The sequence below is a fragment of the Trachypithecus francoisi genome, unplaced genomic scaffold, assembly GCF_009764315.1.
Source record: "Trachypithecus francoisi isolate TF-2019V2 unplaced genomic scaffold, Tfra_2.0 Lachesis_group3, whole genome shotgun sequence".
Taxonomy (NCBI): Eukaryota; Metazoa; Chordata; class Mammalia; order Primates; family Cercopithecidae; genus Trachypithecus; species Trachypithecus francoisi.
Window position 1 is genome coordinate 74,686,506 of NW_022681468.1, and position 20,185 is coordinate 74,706,690.

Here is a 20,185-nt window from a genome sequence, read left to right on the forward strand (position 1 = left end):
CATGTTTAAATATGTTTTTAATGGTTAAGCTTCTTATATTGGTATTCACTTTAATGAGCATGTGCAATGCATTAAGTTTATAGGAAATAATTGGTTCTTGGGAATTAGTATGAACATTTACTAGTTCTCAAAAATTATTTCCTGGTTTGTAACTTGGGCCAGTTTTTGCTTATAGATTATTTTAATATCATAGATATTATAATCTGTGATAACTAGAAAACATTTGAACTTTTCTCAATGTTAAGTAAACCTGATTGTAAGACCATTTTGATCACCTCTTACTGTTCAACTGTATTATTTTTACCTATTTATGTTTGTCTTTATGGTTTGATGTCTGATTTTTTAAATTCACTTAATCTAATATGTTCAAAGATATAATATATATTTGTTCTTTTTTTTTTTTTTGAGACAGCATCTCGCTCTGTCACCCAGGCTGGAGTGCAGTGGCATGATCACAGCTCACTGTAACCTCAATCTTCTGGGCTCAAGCAATCCTCCCACCCCAGCCTCCCGAGTAACTGGGATAATAGGCATATACCACCATCCCCATCTAATTTTTTAATTTTTCTGTAGAAATGAGATCTTATTATGTTTCCTGGGCTGGTCTCAAACTTCTGGGCTTAAGTGACTCTCCTACCTCAGCCTCCCAAAGTGCTGGGATTATAGGCATTAGCCACCACACCTGTCCACAGTGCATATTTCTAAATTCCTTAGAAGTGTTCTTTACCAGACAAAAGAATTTCAAAGCAAAATGTTGCTGTTGCCAGTCTAAGTATGAATTAGGTATCTCTGGTTTAATTATTTTTTAAGTATGCATTTATTGAGTCTCTTGTGAAGAGCACTGTGCTAGATACTTAGAGTTACAAAATGTACGTGCTATACTTACTGATTCCTGTGCTATGAGTTAAAGTTGTAGTTGGCATTTACTAAGATATGTTGATTTCTTCTGTTAAATGATTTTCTTATATCTCTCCACAGGAGGTATATTATACCAAACAATGTGTTGTAGGAATTAAAGGAATTCCCATTTATCATTTCTGCAGCTAGAAATGTTTTTTATACTCCCATCATTTGTATATTTGGCAATATATGTAAAAATAAGATATTGTAGTTCATATAAAGAGCACATACAACTTTTTTTAAAAGGAACTTTACGTCTTAGCTTCAACTTGACATAAAGAGAATAAATTTCTGCTTAATTAATCAAAGCCCAAAGTCTCCTCTGTACCAACTAATGTACTTTTATCATAAAATCTGAACAAAATTTTATTGAAGATACTATTAGGACTCTTAAAAAATGCTAATTCTGCCCTGAGTAGCTATAAATACTTACTAGCTTTGGGACAGTTTTTTTGTGTGTATTTACAGTGTCCATTAAATCCAGCTTTAAAGTCTCTATTTAACAAATAGTCAAAACAGTATTTCAAGTCAGAGGTACTTAAAGTCTAGGTTATAAAATTAAAGGAGGAAAAATTATCACTTAATGTAAGTCTTAGTTCCAGCACATTTTTTTGATATTTTCTAATCTTTTTTTCTCCCAATATGTTTTTTAATCTTATAGATGACTTTTTGGTGCTGCATCTTGCTGACTTAATTCGCATGGCTTTTATGGCTGCCACAGATCACAGTGACCAGCTCCGTCTTTCTGGCCTTGAAATGCTGTTAGTTGTTATTCGGCGATTTGCAACTGTTCCAGAACCAGAGTTTCCAGGTCATGTGATTCTGGAACAGTATCAAGCCAATGTAAGCACTTTCTGTTAGAGAATTTTATTATTAAATACACAGATAAAAAGTCTATGAGGCCAGGCACGGTGGCTCACGCCTGTAATCCCAGCACTTCAGGAGGCCGAGGCGGGTAGGTAGCTTTGAGCGTAGGAGTTCAAGACCGGGCAGCATGACGAAACCCCATCTCTACCAAAAATACAAAACTAGCTGGCATGGTGGTGTGCACTGGTAGTCTCAGGCTGAGGTGGGAGAATCACTTGAGCCTGGGAGACGGAGGTTGCAGTGAGCTGAGATTGTGCCACTGCACTCCAGCCTGGGTGACAGATCCAGACCCTGTCTCAAAAAAAAAAAGTCTGAAACTGTCTGAGGATAGGAAAGTTAAAAAATAGAAGAAGAAGAAGAAGAAGAAAGGGGAAAGAAAAAGGAAGAGAGGAAGAGAGGGAAGAAAGAAAGGAGGAAGGATCTGTCTATGAACTGAATTGGGATATCACTTCATAAATGAGTATGTATCTCTGCTAACATATCACCAGTATAATCCATGTATAGAAAGTACATGTGTTTGAAGAAGAAATCTTTCAGTTAATATTTTATAAAGCTTCAAGTAAAAGCAAAGTGCATAAAACATATCTTTTGGGCACAGTAGTATGCCTGTAGTCCCAGCTCCTTAGAAGGCTGAGGCAGGAAGATCACTTGAGCCCAGAAGTTCAAGTCCAGTCTGGGCATCATAGGGAGACCCCCATCTCCACAGAGGGAGAAGAAAAGGCCCTATTAAAGAAAACAAAAACAAAAAAAATTGAGTGTTTTATAACTTTAAAGGTTAATTTTCGGGGTAGGGGAAGCTGAGCACTGAGACCAAGGGCTAAAACTGGGAGACTGAAAAAATGCAGACCACCGGTGTACTACTCATTTCTCCAGCTCTGATCTGCTGTTGTACCAGGGGTCTAATCAGACCTGTGTCTGCCTCCTTCTTGAATAGCCCAGAAAATTCATCTAAACAGACTTCCTACAGCAACTCCCCGCTCCAGGTGGCCAGACAGGAGTTCCAGGCCAGTGTTGTCTCCCGGGACATTGACACAGCAGCCAAGTTTATTGGTGCTGGGTCAGCTGCAGTTGGTGTGGCTGGTTCAGGGGCTGGCATTGGAGCGGTGTTTGGCATCTTGATTATTGGCTATGCCAGGAACCTCTCTCTCAAGCAGCAACTCTTCTCCTATGCCATTCTGGGCTTTGCCCTGTCTGAGGCCATGGGGCTCTTCTCTTCTGTTTTATGGTCTCCTTCTTCATCTTCTTCATCATGTTAGGCTCCGTGGGGGTCACCTGCCTGTGCCTGCAGCTGCAACTTCACGCCATTCCTGGTGCTGGGGTGTGCTAAGCTTTACCATTAAACACAGCATTTCTCTAAATAAATAAATAAAGGTTAGTTTTCATGATATATATATAAACTCCTTCATTTATTTTCTAGACTTAGGAAATCATTCAGATGTCTGTGAGATTTTTGTTGTTGTTTTTGAGACAAGGTTTTACCCTGTTGCCCAGGCCGGAGTGCAGTGGCATGATTTTGGCTCACTGAAACCTCAAGTAACTGTAACTACAGCCACACGCCACCATGCTTGGCTAATTTTTGTATTTTTTTGTAAAGACAGAGTTTTACCATGTCGCCCAAGCTGGTCTCAAACTCTTGGACTGAAGTGATCTGTCTGCCCCCACCTCCAGTGTGCTGGGACTACAGGCATGAGCCACCAGGCCCAGCCCAAGGATTCAGGTTTCTATTACTGGTTTTGTAAACTTTTTAACTGATTATTTGACTGGTCCATTGAACAATTTAAGAAGAACAAGGAAGATAACAAAATCATCAGCTGTCTTGTAATCCTTTAACAGCATTCATCCAAGGAGATCTCTCTTTATTATTCAGAAGCAACTTCTGATGGCTAGCAGTTAGGGAGTCCAGAGCAGTTCATCAGTTGATTAGTGGTCTTTTTCACTTTGTTCAGCTAATACCAACATACGCTTAGGGACAAAGCAAAATGAAGGGATTAAAGTTACTTGGAACTATCATGTTAGAGGCCGGGCGCAGTGGCTTACGCCTGTAATCCCAGCACCTTGGGAGGCCGAGACGGGCAGATCACCTGAGATCAGGAGTTCGAGACCAGCCTGGCCAAAGTGGTGAAACCCCATCTCTACTAAAAAGACAAGAATGAGCTAGGTGTAGTGGCAGGCTGGTGTAATGCCAGCTACTCCGGAGGCTGAGGCAGGAGAATCACTTGAACCCAGAAGGCAGAGATTGCAGTGAGCTGAGATCGTGCCATTGCACTCCAGCCTGAGGGACAAGAGCAAGACTTTGTCTCAAAAAAAAAAAAAGAAAAGAAAAACTATTATATTAGAATAAAATATTATAATTCAACTTAATTAAGAGGAGCTCTGTTATATTTTTAGCCCTCTCACAATTGCAAGTGCTAGAAATACAATTAGAACTCAAGCAGAAAAGGAAAATTATTATAGGACTCTCTTAGTTGTCTCTGCTTTCTTCCACAGTGGCCTTATTTTCAGGTTTATTCTCTCCAAGTGAAATCAAGATGGCTGTCTTAGCCTACCCAGGGCCTCAGAAAGATACAGTGCTGCTTTCCCAGTACTCCCAGTGAAAATCTTGAGAGTCTTCAATATCCCAGCATGAGTCCCTGGAGCCAGGCAATGCTGTCAGCTCCAAACCAACAATATGGATTAAGAGGGAGAGGCCGGGCACGGTGGCTCACACCTGTAATCCCAGCACTTTGGGAGGAGGCAGGTGGATCACTTGAGGTCAGGAGTTGGAGACCAACCAGCCTGGCCAACATAGTGAAACCCCATCTCTACTAAAAATACAAAATTAGCTGGTTGTGGTGGCTTGCATCTGTAATCCCAGCTACTTGGGAAGCTGAGGCAGGAGAATCACTTGAACCTGCGAGGCGGAGGTTGTAGTGAGCCGAGATTGTGCCACTGCACTCCAGCCTGCCTGGGCGACAGGGCAAGACTCTGTCTCAAAACAAAAAAAAAGAGTTGGGGAGAGAAGATCATTCCCCAAAGGAAAAATTGGGATGTTGTTACCTAAAAACAGGGGAAGATATGCTGGGTAGACAAAACAACAGCTGTCCATAATACCTGTTATAAATAAATAATTTTAAAATAGCATTAAGAAGAGGGAGAACTTGTGCTGTCTTACTTATTGATGTTTGATATGTCATGTAATTTCTTTCCAGGTAGGAGCAGCACTTAGACCAGCCTTCACTTCAGAAACACCACCTGATGTCACTGCTAAAGCATGTCAGGTAAATGGTTAAAAGATGAAGCTTAAGAAATAATCTTGGGATGCAATCCTCCAGTTAGTATTTCTTACCAATGTTTTTTCTTTATAGATGTCTTACCATCAATCACAGCTTACACTTTTCTTCTTAAATGTAGAGAACTTACTCTTCCTTTTTGATAACTGCATGATAGTCCACTATATAGATATGTTATAATTTTTTTAACCAGTTCCGTATTGACGGACACTGGGTTTTTTGTCTTTTGCTATTAGAATAGTGCTGTATGAGTGACCTTGTGCATAGGTCATTTCACTGGGTGTAAGCATATCTGTGAGATAAGTCCCCCAAAATTGAATTGATGGATTCCCCCAAAATTGAATGGATGAATAATTAATAATTGATGGATATTAGAGGTGTTTACCATTTAAATTTCCACCAACAATGTTATACAAGTACCTGTTTTACCACAGTCCCAGCAACATTGTGAGTCATCCAACTTTTAGATTTTTGTCTGTTCGAGACAATAAAAGACTATCTCGAGATAGTTTAGATTTGTATTTCAAGTGAGATTGAGCACTTTTTCATATACCTAAGAGCCATATAATATACAATTTTAAACCGTTGCTTTTCTGAGGCTGCGTTGTCAAACACTTAATATCCAGCCCTAGGCCAGGTACAGTGGCTCACACCTGTAATCCCAGCACTTTGGGAGGCCAAGGCAGGTGGATCACTTGAGGTCAGGAGTTAGAGGCCAGCCTGGCCAACATGGTGAAACCCTGTCTACTAAAAGTACAAAAAAATGAGCCAGGCGTGGTGGCAGGTACCTATTGTCCCAGCTGCTCAGGAGGCTGAGGTGGGAGGATCACCTGAACCTGGGAGGCGGAGGCTGCAGTGAGCTGAGATCATGCCACTGCACTCCAGCCTGGGCAACAGAGGGAGACTCCATCTCAAAAAAAAAAAAAAAAAAAAAACTCTAGCCCGGAATGACCTGAACTAATTACAAGCAGGACTGACATGAATAAATTAATTATAAACATAGTGGGAAAAACTAATTTTAGTCAGTTCTTTCAACTTTTATTTAATTGTACTTGGGAAATAGTTGAGTGCTTTTACTATTCAGAGAACTATGTTAAATGTTGTATGAATCTCTAATTTATTATAACTTTATTATGTGTGTTCCTGCTGTAAGCCACTTGAAATAGTTTGTGAGATGAGATAATAACTAAATAAATACACAGAAGAGGAAAAATAAATTGTCCTTAGAAAAAGAGAAATATCAGCTGGACACAGTGACTCATTCCTATAATCCCAGCCCTTTGGGAGGCCAAGGCAAGTGGCTCACTTGAGCTCAGGAGTTTGAGACTAGCCTGGGCAACATAGGGAGACCCTTTCTCTATAAAAAATAAAAAATTAGCCAGGCGTGGTGGTATGTGCCTGTGGTCCTGGCTACTCAGGAGGCTGAGGTGGGAGGATACCCTGGGCCGTGGAGGTCAAGGCTGTAGGAGCTGTGATGGCACCCCTGCATTCCAGCCGGGGCTACAGAGTGAGATCCTATCCCAAAAAAAGAGAGAGAAATGTCATGGCACCTGGACCAAGTGTTTTGCATTGTAGAATTAATGATGTTTTGTTTTTAAGATTAAAAATACACTGTCTTCAAAACAATCAAAAATTTTGTTGGGGTTTTATGATTTCATAGCTTCATTTCTCCATATTAATACGTCTAGAACTGTTCAATTTATGTGCTCATTAGCACTGATTTCCTTGCTTCAACCTTAGACTTCGTTCCCTTTGGAAATGCTGGCTTTTGACTATCATTATCAGCCTCCTTCCACAGGATTTCTTGAAAGCAATAGCAATATAGTCTCAGTGACTAGATTCTTGAGATGTGATGAGCTCTGCTGAACTCACAAGGGAGATTTTTTTTTTAAGAGATGGGTTTTTTTGTTTTTTTTGTTTTAAGAGATGGGGTCTCACTCTGCCAGCGAGTCTAGAGGTCTAAAGTGTAGTGGCTCAATCCTAGCTCACTGTGTCCTCAAACTTATGGGCTCATGCAGTCCTCCTGCCCTAGCCTTCTGAGTAGCTAGTACTACAGGTGCACATTACCATGCCCAGCTGATTTTTGTATTTTCTTTTTTTTTTTTTTTTTTTTTTTTTTGAGACGGAGTCTCGCTCTGTCGCCCGGGCTGGAGTGCAGTGGCCGGATCTCAGCTCACTGCAAGCTCCGCCTCCCGGTTTACGCCATTCTCCTGCCTCAGCCTCCCGAGTAGCTGGGACTACAGGCGCCCGCCACCTCACCCGGCTAGTTTTTTGTATTTTTTAGTAGAGACGGGGTTTCACCGTGTTAGCCAGGATGGTCTCGATCTCCTGACCTCGTGATCCGCCCGTCTCGGCCTCCCAAAGTGCTGGGATTACAGGCTTGAGCCACCGCGCCCGGCCTGTATTTTCTTTTAGACAGAGTTATGCCATGTTGCCCAGGCTTGTCTCAAACTCCTGAGCTCAAGCAGTCTGCCTGCCTCAGCTCCCAAAATGCTGGGATTACAGGTATGAGCCACCATGCCCAGCCAAGGGAGATACTTATAATTTTAAAATATAACTTTTAATTTCTTGAAAACTAGGTTTGCAGTGCCTGGATAGCAAGTGGAGTTGTAAGTGACCTTAATGATCTCCGAAGAGTTCATCAGTTGCTTGTTTCATCGTTAACTAAAATACAGGCTGGAAAAGAAGCTCTAAGTCACTTATATAATGAAAGTGCTTCTACCATGGAGATCTTAGCTGTGCTTAAAGCCTGGGCAGAGGTTGGTATTTCTTAATTTATAACTGGAATTTTAGAAGTTGTTAATAAACACCTTAGGCCATAAACTGAAATTTACTATTTAAAATGAACTACAAATAAGTTCATTTTTAAGTTTAAAAATAATTCCAACATGTGATGTATTTATATGTTAATATGTTGGTCAAGCATTTTAAAGAGTCTTCCGTAGTCTATTATCTCCTACTTTAAGCAGTGCCACTTATAAGCCAGAGAGACTTTATAGTAGCCAGTGGAAGTCAACTTTTATTGAATCCTGAATTCTTGGAAATTTGGGTTTTCTCTCAACTCTGTAGCATATAATGCTTTCTAATGCTCTTTCATAGAATGATTTTTGAATACTAAGTAGTAGTTATTTTATTTTCCAAGGATAAAGAAATCTTACAGTAAAATGCGTATTTACTTTCCCAATAAAGAAGAAAACTATATTTTTAAATTTACTATGCAATGTTTAAACATTTGCAAAAGTAGACGTAGTACTATTTATAATGAATCTACATATACCCATCACCCAGCTTCAGCAGTGACCAAACATGACCAATCTTGGTTCACATATCATTTTTTTTGGAGACAGAGTCTTGTTCTGTTGACGAGGCTGGGGTGCACTGGAGCAATCTTGGCTCACAGCAACCTCCATCTCCCAGGTTCAAGCGATTCTCGTGTCTCGACCTCCCAAGTAGCTGGGACTGCAGGTATTCCCTACCACACCCAGCTAATTTTTGTATTTTTCGTAGAGATGGGGTTTCACCATGTTGGCCAGGTTGGTCCTGAACTCCTGACCTCAAACGATCCACTCTCCTCTGCCTCTTAAAGTGCTGGGATTACAAGTATGAGCCTCCATGCCTGGCCCAGTTCACATACCATTTTAATGAAGGTATGTAATCTCAGATTTCATCTAAGAGATTAACCAACCTGTACAAAAGGGTTTCCTCCAGTAGAGGTATTTTAAACCTGAAAGTTGTAGAATCTTTATTTTTGTCATTATTTATCACAACCTTCATTAGGAAGTAGTTGTGCCTAGATTCAATAAACTGGGTCTGGCCAGGTGCAGTGGCTCATGCTTGTAATCCCAACACTTTAGGAGCCCAAGGCAAGAGGATTACTTGAGGCCAGGAGTTCGAGATCAGCCTGGACAACATACTGAGACCTCATCTCTATATAAAATTTTAATAATAAATAAAATAGGCCAGGCACGGTGGTGCACACCTGTAATCCCAGCACTTTGGGAGGCCGAGGTGGGCAGATCACCTGAGATCAGAAGTTCGAGACCAGCCTGGCTAACATGGTGAAACCCCGTTTCTACTGAAAATACAAAAAAATTAGCTGGGCATGGTGGCGCACGCTGGTAATCCCAGCTACTCGGGAGGCTAAGGCAGGAGAATTGCTTGAACCCGGGAGGCAGAGGTTGCAGTGAGCCGTGATCGCACCATTGCACCCCAGCTTGGGGAACAAGAGCGAAACTCCATCTCAAAAATAAGAAAACAAATAAAATAGCCTGGGCGTGGTGGCTCACACCTATAATCCCAGCACTTTGGGAGACTGAGGCAGGCAGATCACATGAGGTCAGGAGTTTAAGACCAGCCTGGTCAACATGGTGAAACCCAGTCTCTACTAAAAAATACAAAAACCAGCCAGGCATGGTGGTGCACGCCTGTAATCCCCACTACTTGGGAGGCTGAGGCAGGAGAATTGCTTGAACCCGGGAGGCAGAGGTTGCAGTGAGCCGAGATCGCACCATTGCACCCCAGCTTGGAGAACAAGAGCAAAACTCCATCTCAAAAATAAGAAAACAAATAAAATAGCCTGGGCGTGGTGGCTCACACCTATAATCCCAGCACTTTGGGAGACTGAGGCAGGCAGATCACATGAGGTCAGGAGTTTAAGACCAGCCTGGTCAACATGGTGAAACCCAGTCTCTACTAAAAAATACAAAAACCAGCCAGGCATGGTGGTGCACGCCTGTAATCCCCACTACTTGGAGGCTGAGGCAGGAGAATTGCTTGAACCCGGAGGCAGAGGTTGCAGTGAGCCGAGATCGCACCATTGCACCCCAGCTTGGAGAACAGAGCAAAACTCCATCTCAAAAATAAGAAAACAAATAAAATAGCCTGGGCGTGGTGGCTCACACCTATAATCCCAGCACTTTGGAGACTGAGGCAGGCAGATCACATGAGGTCAGGAGTTTAAGACCAGCCTGGTCAACATGGTGAAACCCAGTCTCTACTAAAAAATACAAAAACCAGCCAGGCATGGTGGTGCACGCCTGTAATCCCCACTACTTGGGAGGCTGAGGCAGGAGAATTGCTTGAACCCGGAGGCAGAGGTTGCAGTGAGCCGAGATCGCACCATTGCACCCCAGCTTGGAGAACAGAGCAAAACTCCATCTCAAAAATAAGAAAACAAATAAAATAGCCTGGGCGTGGTGGCTCACACCTATAATCCCAGCACTTTGGGAGACTGAGGCAGGCAGATCACATGAGGTCAGGAGTTCAAGACCAGCCTGGTCAACATGGTGAAACCCAGTCTCTACTAAAAAATACAAAAACCAGCCAGGCATGGTGTTGCACGCCTGTAATCCCCGCTACTTGGGAGGCTGAGGCAGGAGAATTGCTTGAACCGGGGAGGTGAAGGTTGTAGTGAGCTGAGATGGCACCACTGCACTCCAGCTTGGGTGACAGAGTGAGACTTCTTCTCAAAAAAATAAAAATAAAATAAAATAGACTGGATCTAAATCTCTGTGCTTTTGCTTAAGCCTGTTACCTCCTCATATTATTTCTTCAATAAAGATAAATAATGACTGACCAATATATATCTGGGAAGTCTAGGGCAATACCATAGAATCTATAATCAGACACATTCATGTTTGAATATTCATACTGTTTTGTGTATATAGATATAAATGGCCTCACATAAGTTCGTCAGTGTTGCCACCAGATTAGTTTGCCCAAAACTTGGGTTTTTTCAGAGTTTTTTGGATTTTAGAGTTGTAGATAAAGGAATAGTGCATGTTATACACTGTGTTGCATACTTTAACATTCTATAATCCATGTTAAATCTATTTGTGTACACTTTGTAGAGATTTAGTGACACATTTGAATGAAAATATTTTCAGTATTTCAGTTAAGAGATGGCTACCTATAGCCATATGTTAAGATGGATTATTAGGCCATACCAGGCTTAGTGAGAAAGAGTGCCGTGATATAGTATTATGATTGTAAATGTGAGAAGTGGCATCATATTTACCAGATATTTGTTATCCCTAATGCATCTCATTGAAGATAGTATTTTTGACTCTTTCTACCCCAGTTTTCTGTGTGTAGTTACACACACAGGCCTTCTTGATATCACAGTGCATTTCAAGTCCAGTATGCTCAAAGGTAAGTCTGTCTCTTCAGGAAAATATAAACATTTTATAGTACCTTTTCAGCAGATAAAATATTTCCTGTTTTTAAATTAACCTTTAACAGGTCTACATAATTGCTGTGCAAAGACATAAAAACCACAGGCAACCTCTGAAGACTACCAGCTGTTTAGAGGACAGTATCAGAAATGGATCATGTTCATCAGATGGACTTCTTGACTTAGTCTATGCAGATCTTGGCACACTAAGCAGACTCTGGCTTGCTGCACTTCAGGATTTTGCTCTTTTAACTTTGCCTTCAGAATTTGCCTCCCAACTTCCTGCTGAAGGTAAGGAGGTAAAATACTTATATAATTCCTAGAGTGACAGTAACATATTTTCTTTTTTTTTGCGACAGGGTCTTACTTTGTTTCCCAGGCTGGAGTGCATTGGTGCAATTTTGGGTCACTGCAATCTCTGCCTCCTGGGTTCAGGCAGTCCTCCCACCTCAGCCTCCCAAGTAGCAAGGACTACAGGTATACACCACCACGCCCCGCTAATTTTTGTATATGTTGCAGAGATGGGGTTTTGCCTTGTTGCCAGGCTGTTCTCAAACTTATGTAATCCCAGCAGTTCGGGAAGCTGAGGTTGGCGGATCACTTGAGGTCAGGAGTTCGAGACCAGCACGGCCAACATAGTGAAACCCCGTCTCTACTAAAAATGCAAAAGTTAGCCAAGTGTGGTGGTGCGTGCCTGTAATCCCTGCAACTCGGGAGGCTGAGGCAGGAGGATTGCTTGAACTTGGGAGGCAGAGGTTGCAATGAGCTGAGATCGTGCCTCTGCACTCCAGCCTAGGTGACAAGAGTGAGACTCTGTCTCAAAAAAAAAAGGAAAGGCTACACCCACCAGCAACTTGTTTTCATTTCTCCACACTGTATTATCATACTTAATAATTTTTGCCAATCTGATGGCTATGAAATATTTCATTGTTTTATTTTCTTATTTCCTTGATTAACAGTCTTTAAGTTGCTTCTTCCATAAATAATTTAGTCATAATCTTTGCCCATCTGCTATTTGGTATTTATTTTGTTGTAAGATACAATGAATCTTTCTGAGTTTTTCTTCAAAAGGTTTAGCCTGTTAACTTCCTTACCCTTTGTTCTCAAACCCAACTTTCTTGTTTCTCCTTGCCTCTAGTTACTGTAAACACCTTACCCCCTTCCCGTCAGTTTTAATTGATAACTTACATCTGTTCCTTTGGTTACCTGTACCCATTTTTCCGAAACTGCACGTCCCAGTTGCTCCACCACTGGACCTCACGTCCCCCTCCCTTCCATATTTAGAAAAATATTTACAAGTAGCCAGTCGGGTCCGCTCAGATTATACAGTCCGACCCCAGCCCATGGGGGAAGAACACAGAGATACAGATCGCATTAAGGATATAAAACCCCCCTTGTCTCCTTTGTTCCGTGTGCACTTGCGATCTTAATGGGCACGAGTGACACCCTTTTGCAAAAGTAAATTGCCTTGCTGAGGAAACTGAAATTATATCTGAGTGCTGTTTCTTTTGCAGCATCAGAAATTCATTTCTAACAATTGTTTTCGGCCGGGCACAGTGGCTCAAGCCTGTAATCCCAGCACTTTGGGAGGCTGAGGCGGGCGGATCACAAGATCAGGAGATTGAGACCATCCTGGCTAACCTGGTGAAACCCCGTCTCTACTGGAAAATACAAAAAACTAGCCGGGCGAGGTGGCAGGCGCCTGTAGTCCCAGCTACTCTGGAGGCTGAGGCAGGAGAATGGCGTAAACCCAGGAGGCGGAGCTTGCAGTGAGCTGAGATCTGGCCACTGCACTCCAGCCGGGGCGACAGAGCAAGACTCCGTCTCAAAAAAAAAAAAAAAATTGTTTTCTTCCTGATTGTGTAATCCTTTATATATATACACAACACTATTCCTTTGTGGTTGCATGTCTTATAAGTATTTTCTCTCAGTCTGTAACTTGTCCTTTTCTTTTACCTTTTTTAAACTAATGGAAGTTCAGTGTGATGTAGTACACCTATAGTCCCAGCTACTCAGAAGGCTGATGTGGGAAGATCCCATGAGCCCAGGAGTTGGAGGCTGCAGGAAGCTATGATTGTGCCACTGCACTCCAGCCTGGGTGACAGAGCAAGTCCCTCTCTTTAAAAAAAAAAAATTAAGGAATGTAATCAGTCATTTATGGTTTGTGTTTTTGTGTTGCCACATACATTTTTAAACTTAAGATCATAAAGACATATAAGCTTTGCAGTTTTGCCTTTTACATTTTGAACTTTGGTAGAACTGGAATTTATTTTGTGTGTGTGGAATAGGGATGGGGTTCTTATTTTTAGTCAGTTACTAATACTGCATTTTATGGGTTGGTTACTTTGTAGCCACTCTTAATCTTCTTCATGTTATTCCAAAATGTCTTAGCTATCATTGTATTTTTACTTTTTGAAATGAATTTTAGGAAGAGTCTGTAAAGTTCTACTAGTTTTGTGTGTGTGTGTATTTGGTTTGTTTGTGTGTTTTTAGAGACAGGGTCTTGCTGGGTTGCCCAGGCTGGAGTATAATGACTGTTCACAGGAGCAATTATAGTGCACTACAGCTGGGCTCAAGTGATCCTCCCATCTCACCCTCCTAAGCAGCTGGGACTATGGTATACACTATGGTGCGCACCCTAGTTCTATTAGAATTTTCGTTGGAATTATATACAAAAAGATATGTGGAGTGTTGTACTTTTCAGTAGCATTAAAATTGAAACAAAGTGAAAATAAGCTGATTTACTTACACAACAGAAAAATGAATGACAGACACGTAGCAACTGTAAGTAAATCTTAAAAACATAATGTTAAGTGAAAAAATATTTATTTATTTATTTATTTATTTTTGAGACAGAGTCTTGCTCTGTGACCCAGTCTGGAGGTCAGTAGCTTGATCTCAGCTCACTGCAACCTCCACCTCCTGGGTTCAAGCGATTCTCTTGCCTCAGCCTCCCAAGTAGCTAGGACTACAGGTGTGCACTACCACGTCCAGCTAAGTTTTGTATTTTTAGTAGAGACAGGGTTTCTACATGTTAGCCAGGCTAGTCTTGAGCTCCTGACCTCAGGTGATCTGCCCACCTCAGCCTCCCACAGTGCTGGGATTACAGGCATGAGCCACCGTGCCTGGACAAAAAAATAAAGGATGCATGTAAACCAGGCATGGTAGTACATGCTGGTAGTCTCAGCTACTCAGGAGGCTGAAGTGGAAGGGTCACTTGAGCTCAGGAGTTCAGGGCCAACCTGGACAACATAGTGAAACCCCATCTCCAAAAAAAAAAAAAAAAAGGATACATACAGTATGATGCCTTTTAAGTAAACTTTTAAACACACAAAAAAATAGCATATGTTTTTAATGAATACATAGATTATTGTGAAAGTATAAGACCATATCTAGGAGTCATTCTTACTGGCTTGAGGAAAGTAGTCATGGAAGGAGGGGCAAGAATTAGTGGTATAATAGTTTTAAGTTTTTTAAGGAAAAAATTGGCCAGGCACGGTGGCTCACACCTGTAATCCCAACACTTTGGGAGGCCGAGGTGGGCGGATTGCCTGAGCCCAGGAGTTCAAGACCAACCTGGGCAACATGGTGAAACCCCATCTCTACTAAAATACAAAAAATTAGCCAGGCGTGGTAGTGCATACCTGTGGTCTCAGCTACTCAGGAGGCTGAGGCAGGAGAATCGCTTGAACCCAGAAGTTGGAGGTTACAGTGAGGCAAGATCATGCCACTGCACTCCAGCCTGGACGACAGAGTGAGATTCCATCTGAAAAAAAAAGAGAAAAAACTTAAGAGAGATTTAAAAAGAAAATCAGGGAAAATGTTAATGTTCATCTTGGAAGTGGGTAAATGGGTATTGGTATTTATTTTAATCATACATATATACATATTTTGTTTTTAAATGTTTATGATTAAATTATAAAAAGTTACAAATTAGGCTGAAAACTTTTTATGAAGTTAAAAGTAGATGAGCCCTATGACCTATCAGTTGTACTCCCAGTAAAAATAAGAACGTTGATAACAGAATACTGATAACACAGCTGCATGAATGAATCTCTAAAAATGTTGTTAGGTTATTTTGTTAACAAAATATTAGTCACAAATAAGTACATGTGAATGTGTGATTCTATTTATATGAAGTTGAAGAGTAGGCAAAACTAATCTGTGCTGATAAAAACTAGAAAGTAATTGCCTTGGAGTATAGGGAACTGACTGAAAAAGGGTACAAGGGAACTTTCAGAGTGATGGAAATGGTCTATATCTTGTAACAGAAAAAAGAGAAAATACATTGGAAGCTAATCTCTTATTTCTCCTGAAACTGTTTGCTTTAGGTGGTGCTTTCTACACAGCAGAGACTAGTGAAAATGCAAAATTGCAGTATTACAACTCTTGGGCACTTATCCTCCATGCTACAGCATTGTGGCTTACAAGCACAGGCTTTGTTGTTGCTGACCCAGATGAAGGAGCATCTGATCTCTCCAGGCCTGTAACACCAACTTCCATGTGTCAGGGTTCATCTTCTGGGGCTACCATAAAGTCCCCTGAGGATGTCTATACTGATAGATTCCATCTGATTTTAGGTCAGTTAAATCACTTATAGAAGTTTACAACCCTCGGGGTTTTTTTTTTTTCTTTTGATACAGAGTTTCTCTCTTTTGCCCAGGATGGAGTGCATTGGCACGATTTCAACTCAAGCTCACAATTATTGTCAATTAAAAATAAAAATATAAATAAATTACTTAAACTCTCTGCTCATTTATCTCAGAATTAATGTCAATAATAGTGCCTACTTTGTCAACTGTTAGGATAATTTAATAAAAAGATGTATGTCAAAGCACAGTGACTGATATGTGATGATCACCCAATAAATTTTAGCCCAAGTAAAGTTGTAAAACTCCATATGTTTTCTGGTGCAATTTTATTGTAATTTTTGTAGCTTTGAACTGTTTCATAGCAACTAAGCAACTAGTGCACAGGCCTAGTTTAGTTTTTTGGTTTTTTTTTTTTTTTTTTTTTGAGACAAGAGTTTTGCTCTTGTTGCCCAGGCCAGAGTGCAATGGAGCGATCTCAGCTCACCACAACCTCTGCCTCCTGGGTTCAAGCGATTCTCCTGCCTCAGCCTCCCGAATAGCTGGGATTACAGGCATGTGCCACCATGCCCAGCTAATTTTGTATTTTTAGTCGAGATGGGATTTCTCCATGTTAGGCTGGTCTGAAACTCCCAACCTCAGGTGATCCGCCTGCCTCCGCCTCCCAAAGGGCTTAGGATTACAGGCGTGAGCCACTACGCCCGGCATAGATTATTCTTTTTGTACGTGTAGATAGAAACAAACTATTAAGTGACTTGTCTTGTCATTTAGTTGTTTAGTCTTAAATTCGTTGTCATTTATTTGTATTACCTTTTTACTGTTTGTTTATATATCTTACCAAAATATAAGATTAATTATTTAATTTCATAAACTAATAATTTGAAAGAAGCCTCCTCCTCTTTTTTGGCTTTCCACAGGAATCAGCGTGGAATTTCTATGTTCCTTGCGTTCAGATGCAACCATGGAAAGCATAACTGCTTGTTTATATGCATTGCAAGCACTTCTAGATGTACCTTGGCCCAGATCAAAAATTGGCAGTGATCAGGTGATTTATCTGGGGTTTTTTTTGTAAGGCTTCTGTAGACTTTAAGGAAGAGAAACATGTTCAGGTTTCTATAGTTAACAGAGAGTAAACACAGAGAAATTTTTTTTAAAACCATACAGCCACACAGCTAGGCCTTGGAACCAGAATGCCATAAGCATATGTGTTGACCCAGAAACGATCATGCCTCTGACTCTGCCACTTTTCTGTCTCTGCTTCTTTCTGCAATGATGGGAGGGTTCTATATTGCATTCTCCAGGACAGTAGCCACTAATTACATGTGACATTTATTCTTTGTGTCTTTTTGCTTCTGCATACCCTGCTCTTTGTGTATATACCTGTATCTTATATTCCATTCCCCAAGGGAGAATCTAATGGGTTCATGTAGTTACTGTCCATTACAAAGTATTCCTGTTGGCTGAGTTCTCCCTCCAGGTCTTTTTAAGAGATTGCTGGCTAATCTTTAGATGGAGTCGGGCACTAATATCTGACTTGGGTGTGGCCATGGGAAAAGGGTTCCGGTACAAAGTATGGTACTTCCCTTTGACTGCTTTTCTCAAGGGCAAGTATGCATTGGGCAGATACTTTTGATATCATGTTTTATCTAGTATATTTCTTTTGTTATTGACTCTTGGATGTTGAGATAAGTGAGTAGTATAATTTCCTCTGCATAGACTGTCTATTATTTAAGTGTTTAATACTATTATTAGGTTTAAAGCATTAATCAGGTTGAGACAGGGTTTCACCATGTTGTCCAGGCTTGATCTCGAACTCCTGGCCTCAAGTAATCCACCCACCTCGGCCTCCCAAAGTGCTGGGATTGCAGGCATGAGCCACTGTGCCCGGCCTCTGACATTGATTTAAAATGGAGCAAGTGTTACTTAACTTTATTGCACTAAAGCAATTTGTTACATTCTCTCTTTCTGAATTTTGTCATGGCATTTAGCATTGGTATTTTTACAAAAGAAATATATAATTTCTAATACAGTGTCCTCTACATGATTTCTATGATAGGACTTGGGTATAGAATTACTGAATGTTCTACATCGAGTAATTTTAACCAGAGAATCACCTTCCATTCAGTTGGCTTCACTTGAAGTGGTAAGGCAGATTATCTGTGCTGCTCAAGAACATGTGAAGGAAAAAAGACGAAGTGCAGAAGGTAAATGTTAACCTTTAATGCTGAGTTGATCAAATAGCATCATTCTTTTGTAAATATTGTTTAATATATCTTTATAGTTTTGATCATCTTTTGTGTGTAGTACAAATAAAACATGTCTAGGCATGGCCTTGTTTTACTTTTTGTGCTCTACACCTTCAGAGAAACTTCCCTAGTAATAAACTATAGAAAAGATCCCTGAAAGTAGAGTCTTTAAGCATGGCTTTATTTATTTGTTTATTTATTTAGTGAGACACGGTCTCACTCCAATTGCCCAAACTGGAGTGCAGTGGCATGATCTTGGCTCACTGCAGCCTCGACCTCCCAGCATCAGGTGATTCTCCCACCTTAACCTCCTGAGTAGCTAGGACTGCAGGCGCATGCCACCATGCCTGGCTAATTTTTTTGTATTTTTTAGAAGATACAGGATATGACCATGTTGCCCAGCCTTGTCTCTCGAACTCCTGGACTCAGGCAATCCACTCACCTTGGCCTTCCAGAGTGCTGGGATTACCGGCATGAGCCATCATGCCCAGCTTGGCATGGTTTTAAATCCTCTCATTCACCTCTGCATGTTAGTTTAGATATCGTCAGTAGTTAAACTACTATTCTCTGGGTGAAATGAGAATTTTAACAAAACCTGGAAGAAATAAATCCCTTATACTACTAGAGTACTTGCTTTAGCTGTGTTTATCAGTGTGCATGGAAAGAACTTATGTTTGCAGATTGCTCATTTACAAGTCTAATATGGTATTGGAGAGTTTACCACATTAAGTTTATAGTTGCCTACATATTATAGAAAACCCAATATAACAGTGGATTTAAACCCCAAAGATTTATTTGCTCATCTAAATAGATGGCCAGAGTTAGGGAGTCTAGGGCTGATATGGCACCTTCTTAAAGACATTAAGGACGTGACTTTCTTCCTGTCCAGCCACCATCGATACCTAAGATCACATGGTAATTTCTGGAGCTCTAGCTGTCAGGTTTACAGTCTTAACAGCAAGAAGGAGTTAACCAGGCAATATTTTAAGACTGACAGGATTAAAAAGACTTCTTTTGACCAATTGCAATAGGAAGTCATAATAAAGATTATTTTTCCCTTCATAACTTCTTTCTCTCTTAGTCTTTAACACCCAAAATTTAGTCATTAAATGTATTTCCGAGCCAGGCACGGTGGCTCACACCTGTAATCCTGGCACTTTGGGAGGCCGAGGCGGGCAGATAGCTTGAGGTCAGGAGTTCGAGACCAGCCTGACTAACATGGTGAAACCTCATCTCTACTAAAAATGTAAAAATTAGCCGGGCATGGTGGTGCATGCCTGTAATCCCAGCTACTTGGGAGGCTGAGGCAGGAGAATCGCTTGAAACTGGAAGGCAGAGGTTGCAATGAGCCGAGATCATGCCATTGCACTCCAGCCTGGGTGACAGAGTTAGACTCAGTCTCAAAAAAATAAAATAAATGTATTTCCTGTAATAGGATTTAACTAAATTGCCTTCTACCAGAAGCAAAGCAAGCACAAAGTATTTATTAAACACTGTTCTTTCTGTCTTTTAGTTGATGATGGGGCTGCTGAAAAGGAAACTCTGCCAGAGTTTGGAGAGGGAAAGGACACTGGAGGACTTGTGCCTGGGAAGTCTTTGGTCTTTGCAACACTTGAATTGTGTGTATGCATTCTAGTTAGACAGCTCCCAGAATTAAATCCTAAATTGACAGGTAGCCCAGGAGTAAAAGCTAGGAAGCCACAGATGCTATCAGAAGATGGAAGTAGATTGGTTTCAGCTGCGTTGGTTATCCTTTCCGAACTTCCTGCAGTGTGCTCTCCTGAAGGTATGCTGTGGTATGTGATTGCTTGACTTGACCTAGAAGAGAAATGGTTTTAATAGGTAATGGAGTCTAGTTGCTAATCTTTTTCTTTTTAAATGAATGCTGACCCAAACATTTCGGTATTGTCTTTAATCCTCTAAGGTTAATGCCATTGCACTGCAGCCTGGGCAACAAGAGTGAAATTATGTCTGGAAAAAAAAAAAAGAGGCCGGGCGCGGTGGCTCAAGCCTGTAATCCCAGCACTTTGGGAGGCCGAGACGGGCGGATCACGAGGTCAGGAGATCGAGACCATCCTGGCTAACATGGTGAAACCCCGTCTCTACTAAAAAAAATACAAAAAACTAGCCGGGCGAGGTGGC

At 41.1% G+C, this 20,185-nt stretch overlaps 1 protein-coding gene and 2 pseudogenes across 10 annotated transcripts in view; 2 read left to right on the plus strand and 1 right to left on the minus strand.

Moving 5' to 3' along the window:
- HEATR5A (HEAT repeat containing 5A) overlaps positions 1-20,185 on the plus strand; it is a 148,177-nt gene that overhangs the window by 91,348 nt on the left and 36,644 nt on the right. For 9 of the 10 annotated variants that reach the window (XM_033188329.1, XM_033188327.1, XM_033188333.1 and 6 more), the window contains exons 25-32: positions 1,562-1,743; positions 4,956-5,024; positions 7,616-7,795; positions 11,277-11,499; positions 15,540-15,788; positions 16,715-16,842; positions 17,854-18,001; positions 19,557-19,829. In XM_033188329.1, coding sequence (XP_033044220.1) covers positions 1,562-1,743; positions 4,956-5,024; positions 7,616-7,795; positions 11,277-11,499; positions 15,540-15,788; positions 16,715-16,842; positions 17,854-18,001; positions 19,557-19,829 — 1,452 coding nt within the window. The remainder of the gene's footprint in view (positions 1-1,561; positions 1,744-4,955; positions 5,025-7,615; positions 7,796-11,276; positions 11,500-15,539; positions 15,789-16,714; positions 16,843-17,853; positions 18,002-19,556; positions 19,830-20,185) is intronic. The other variant, XM_033188334.1, reaches the window with a different exon arrangement.
- LOC117069848 lies at positions 2,110-3,095 on the plus strand (annotated as a pseudogene).
- Positions 18,137-18,212, minus strand: LOC117071959 (annotated as a pseudogene).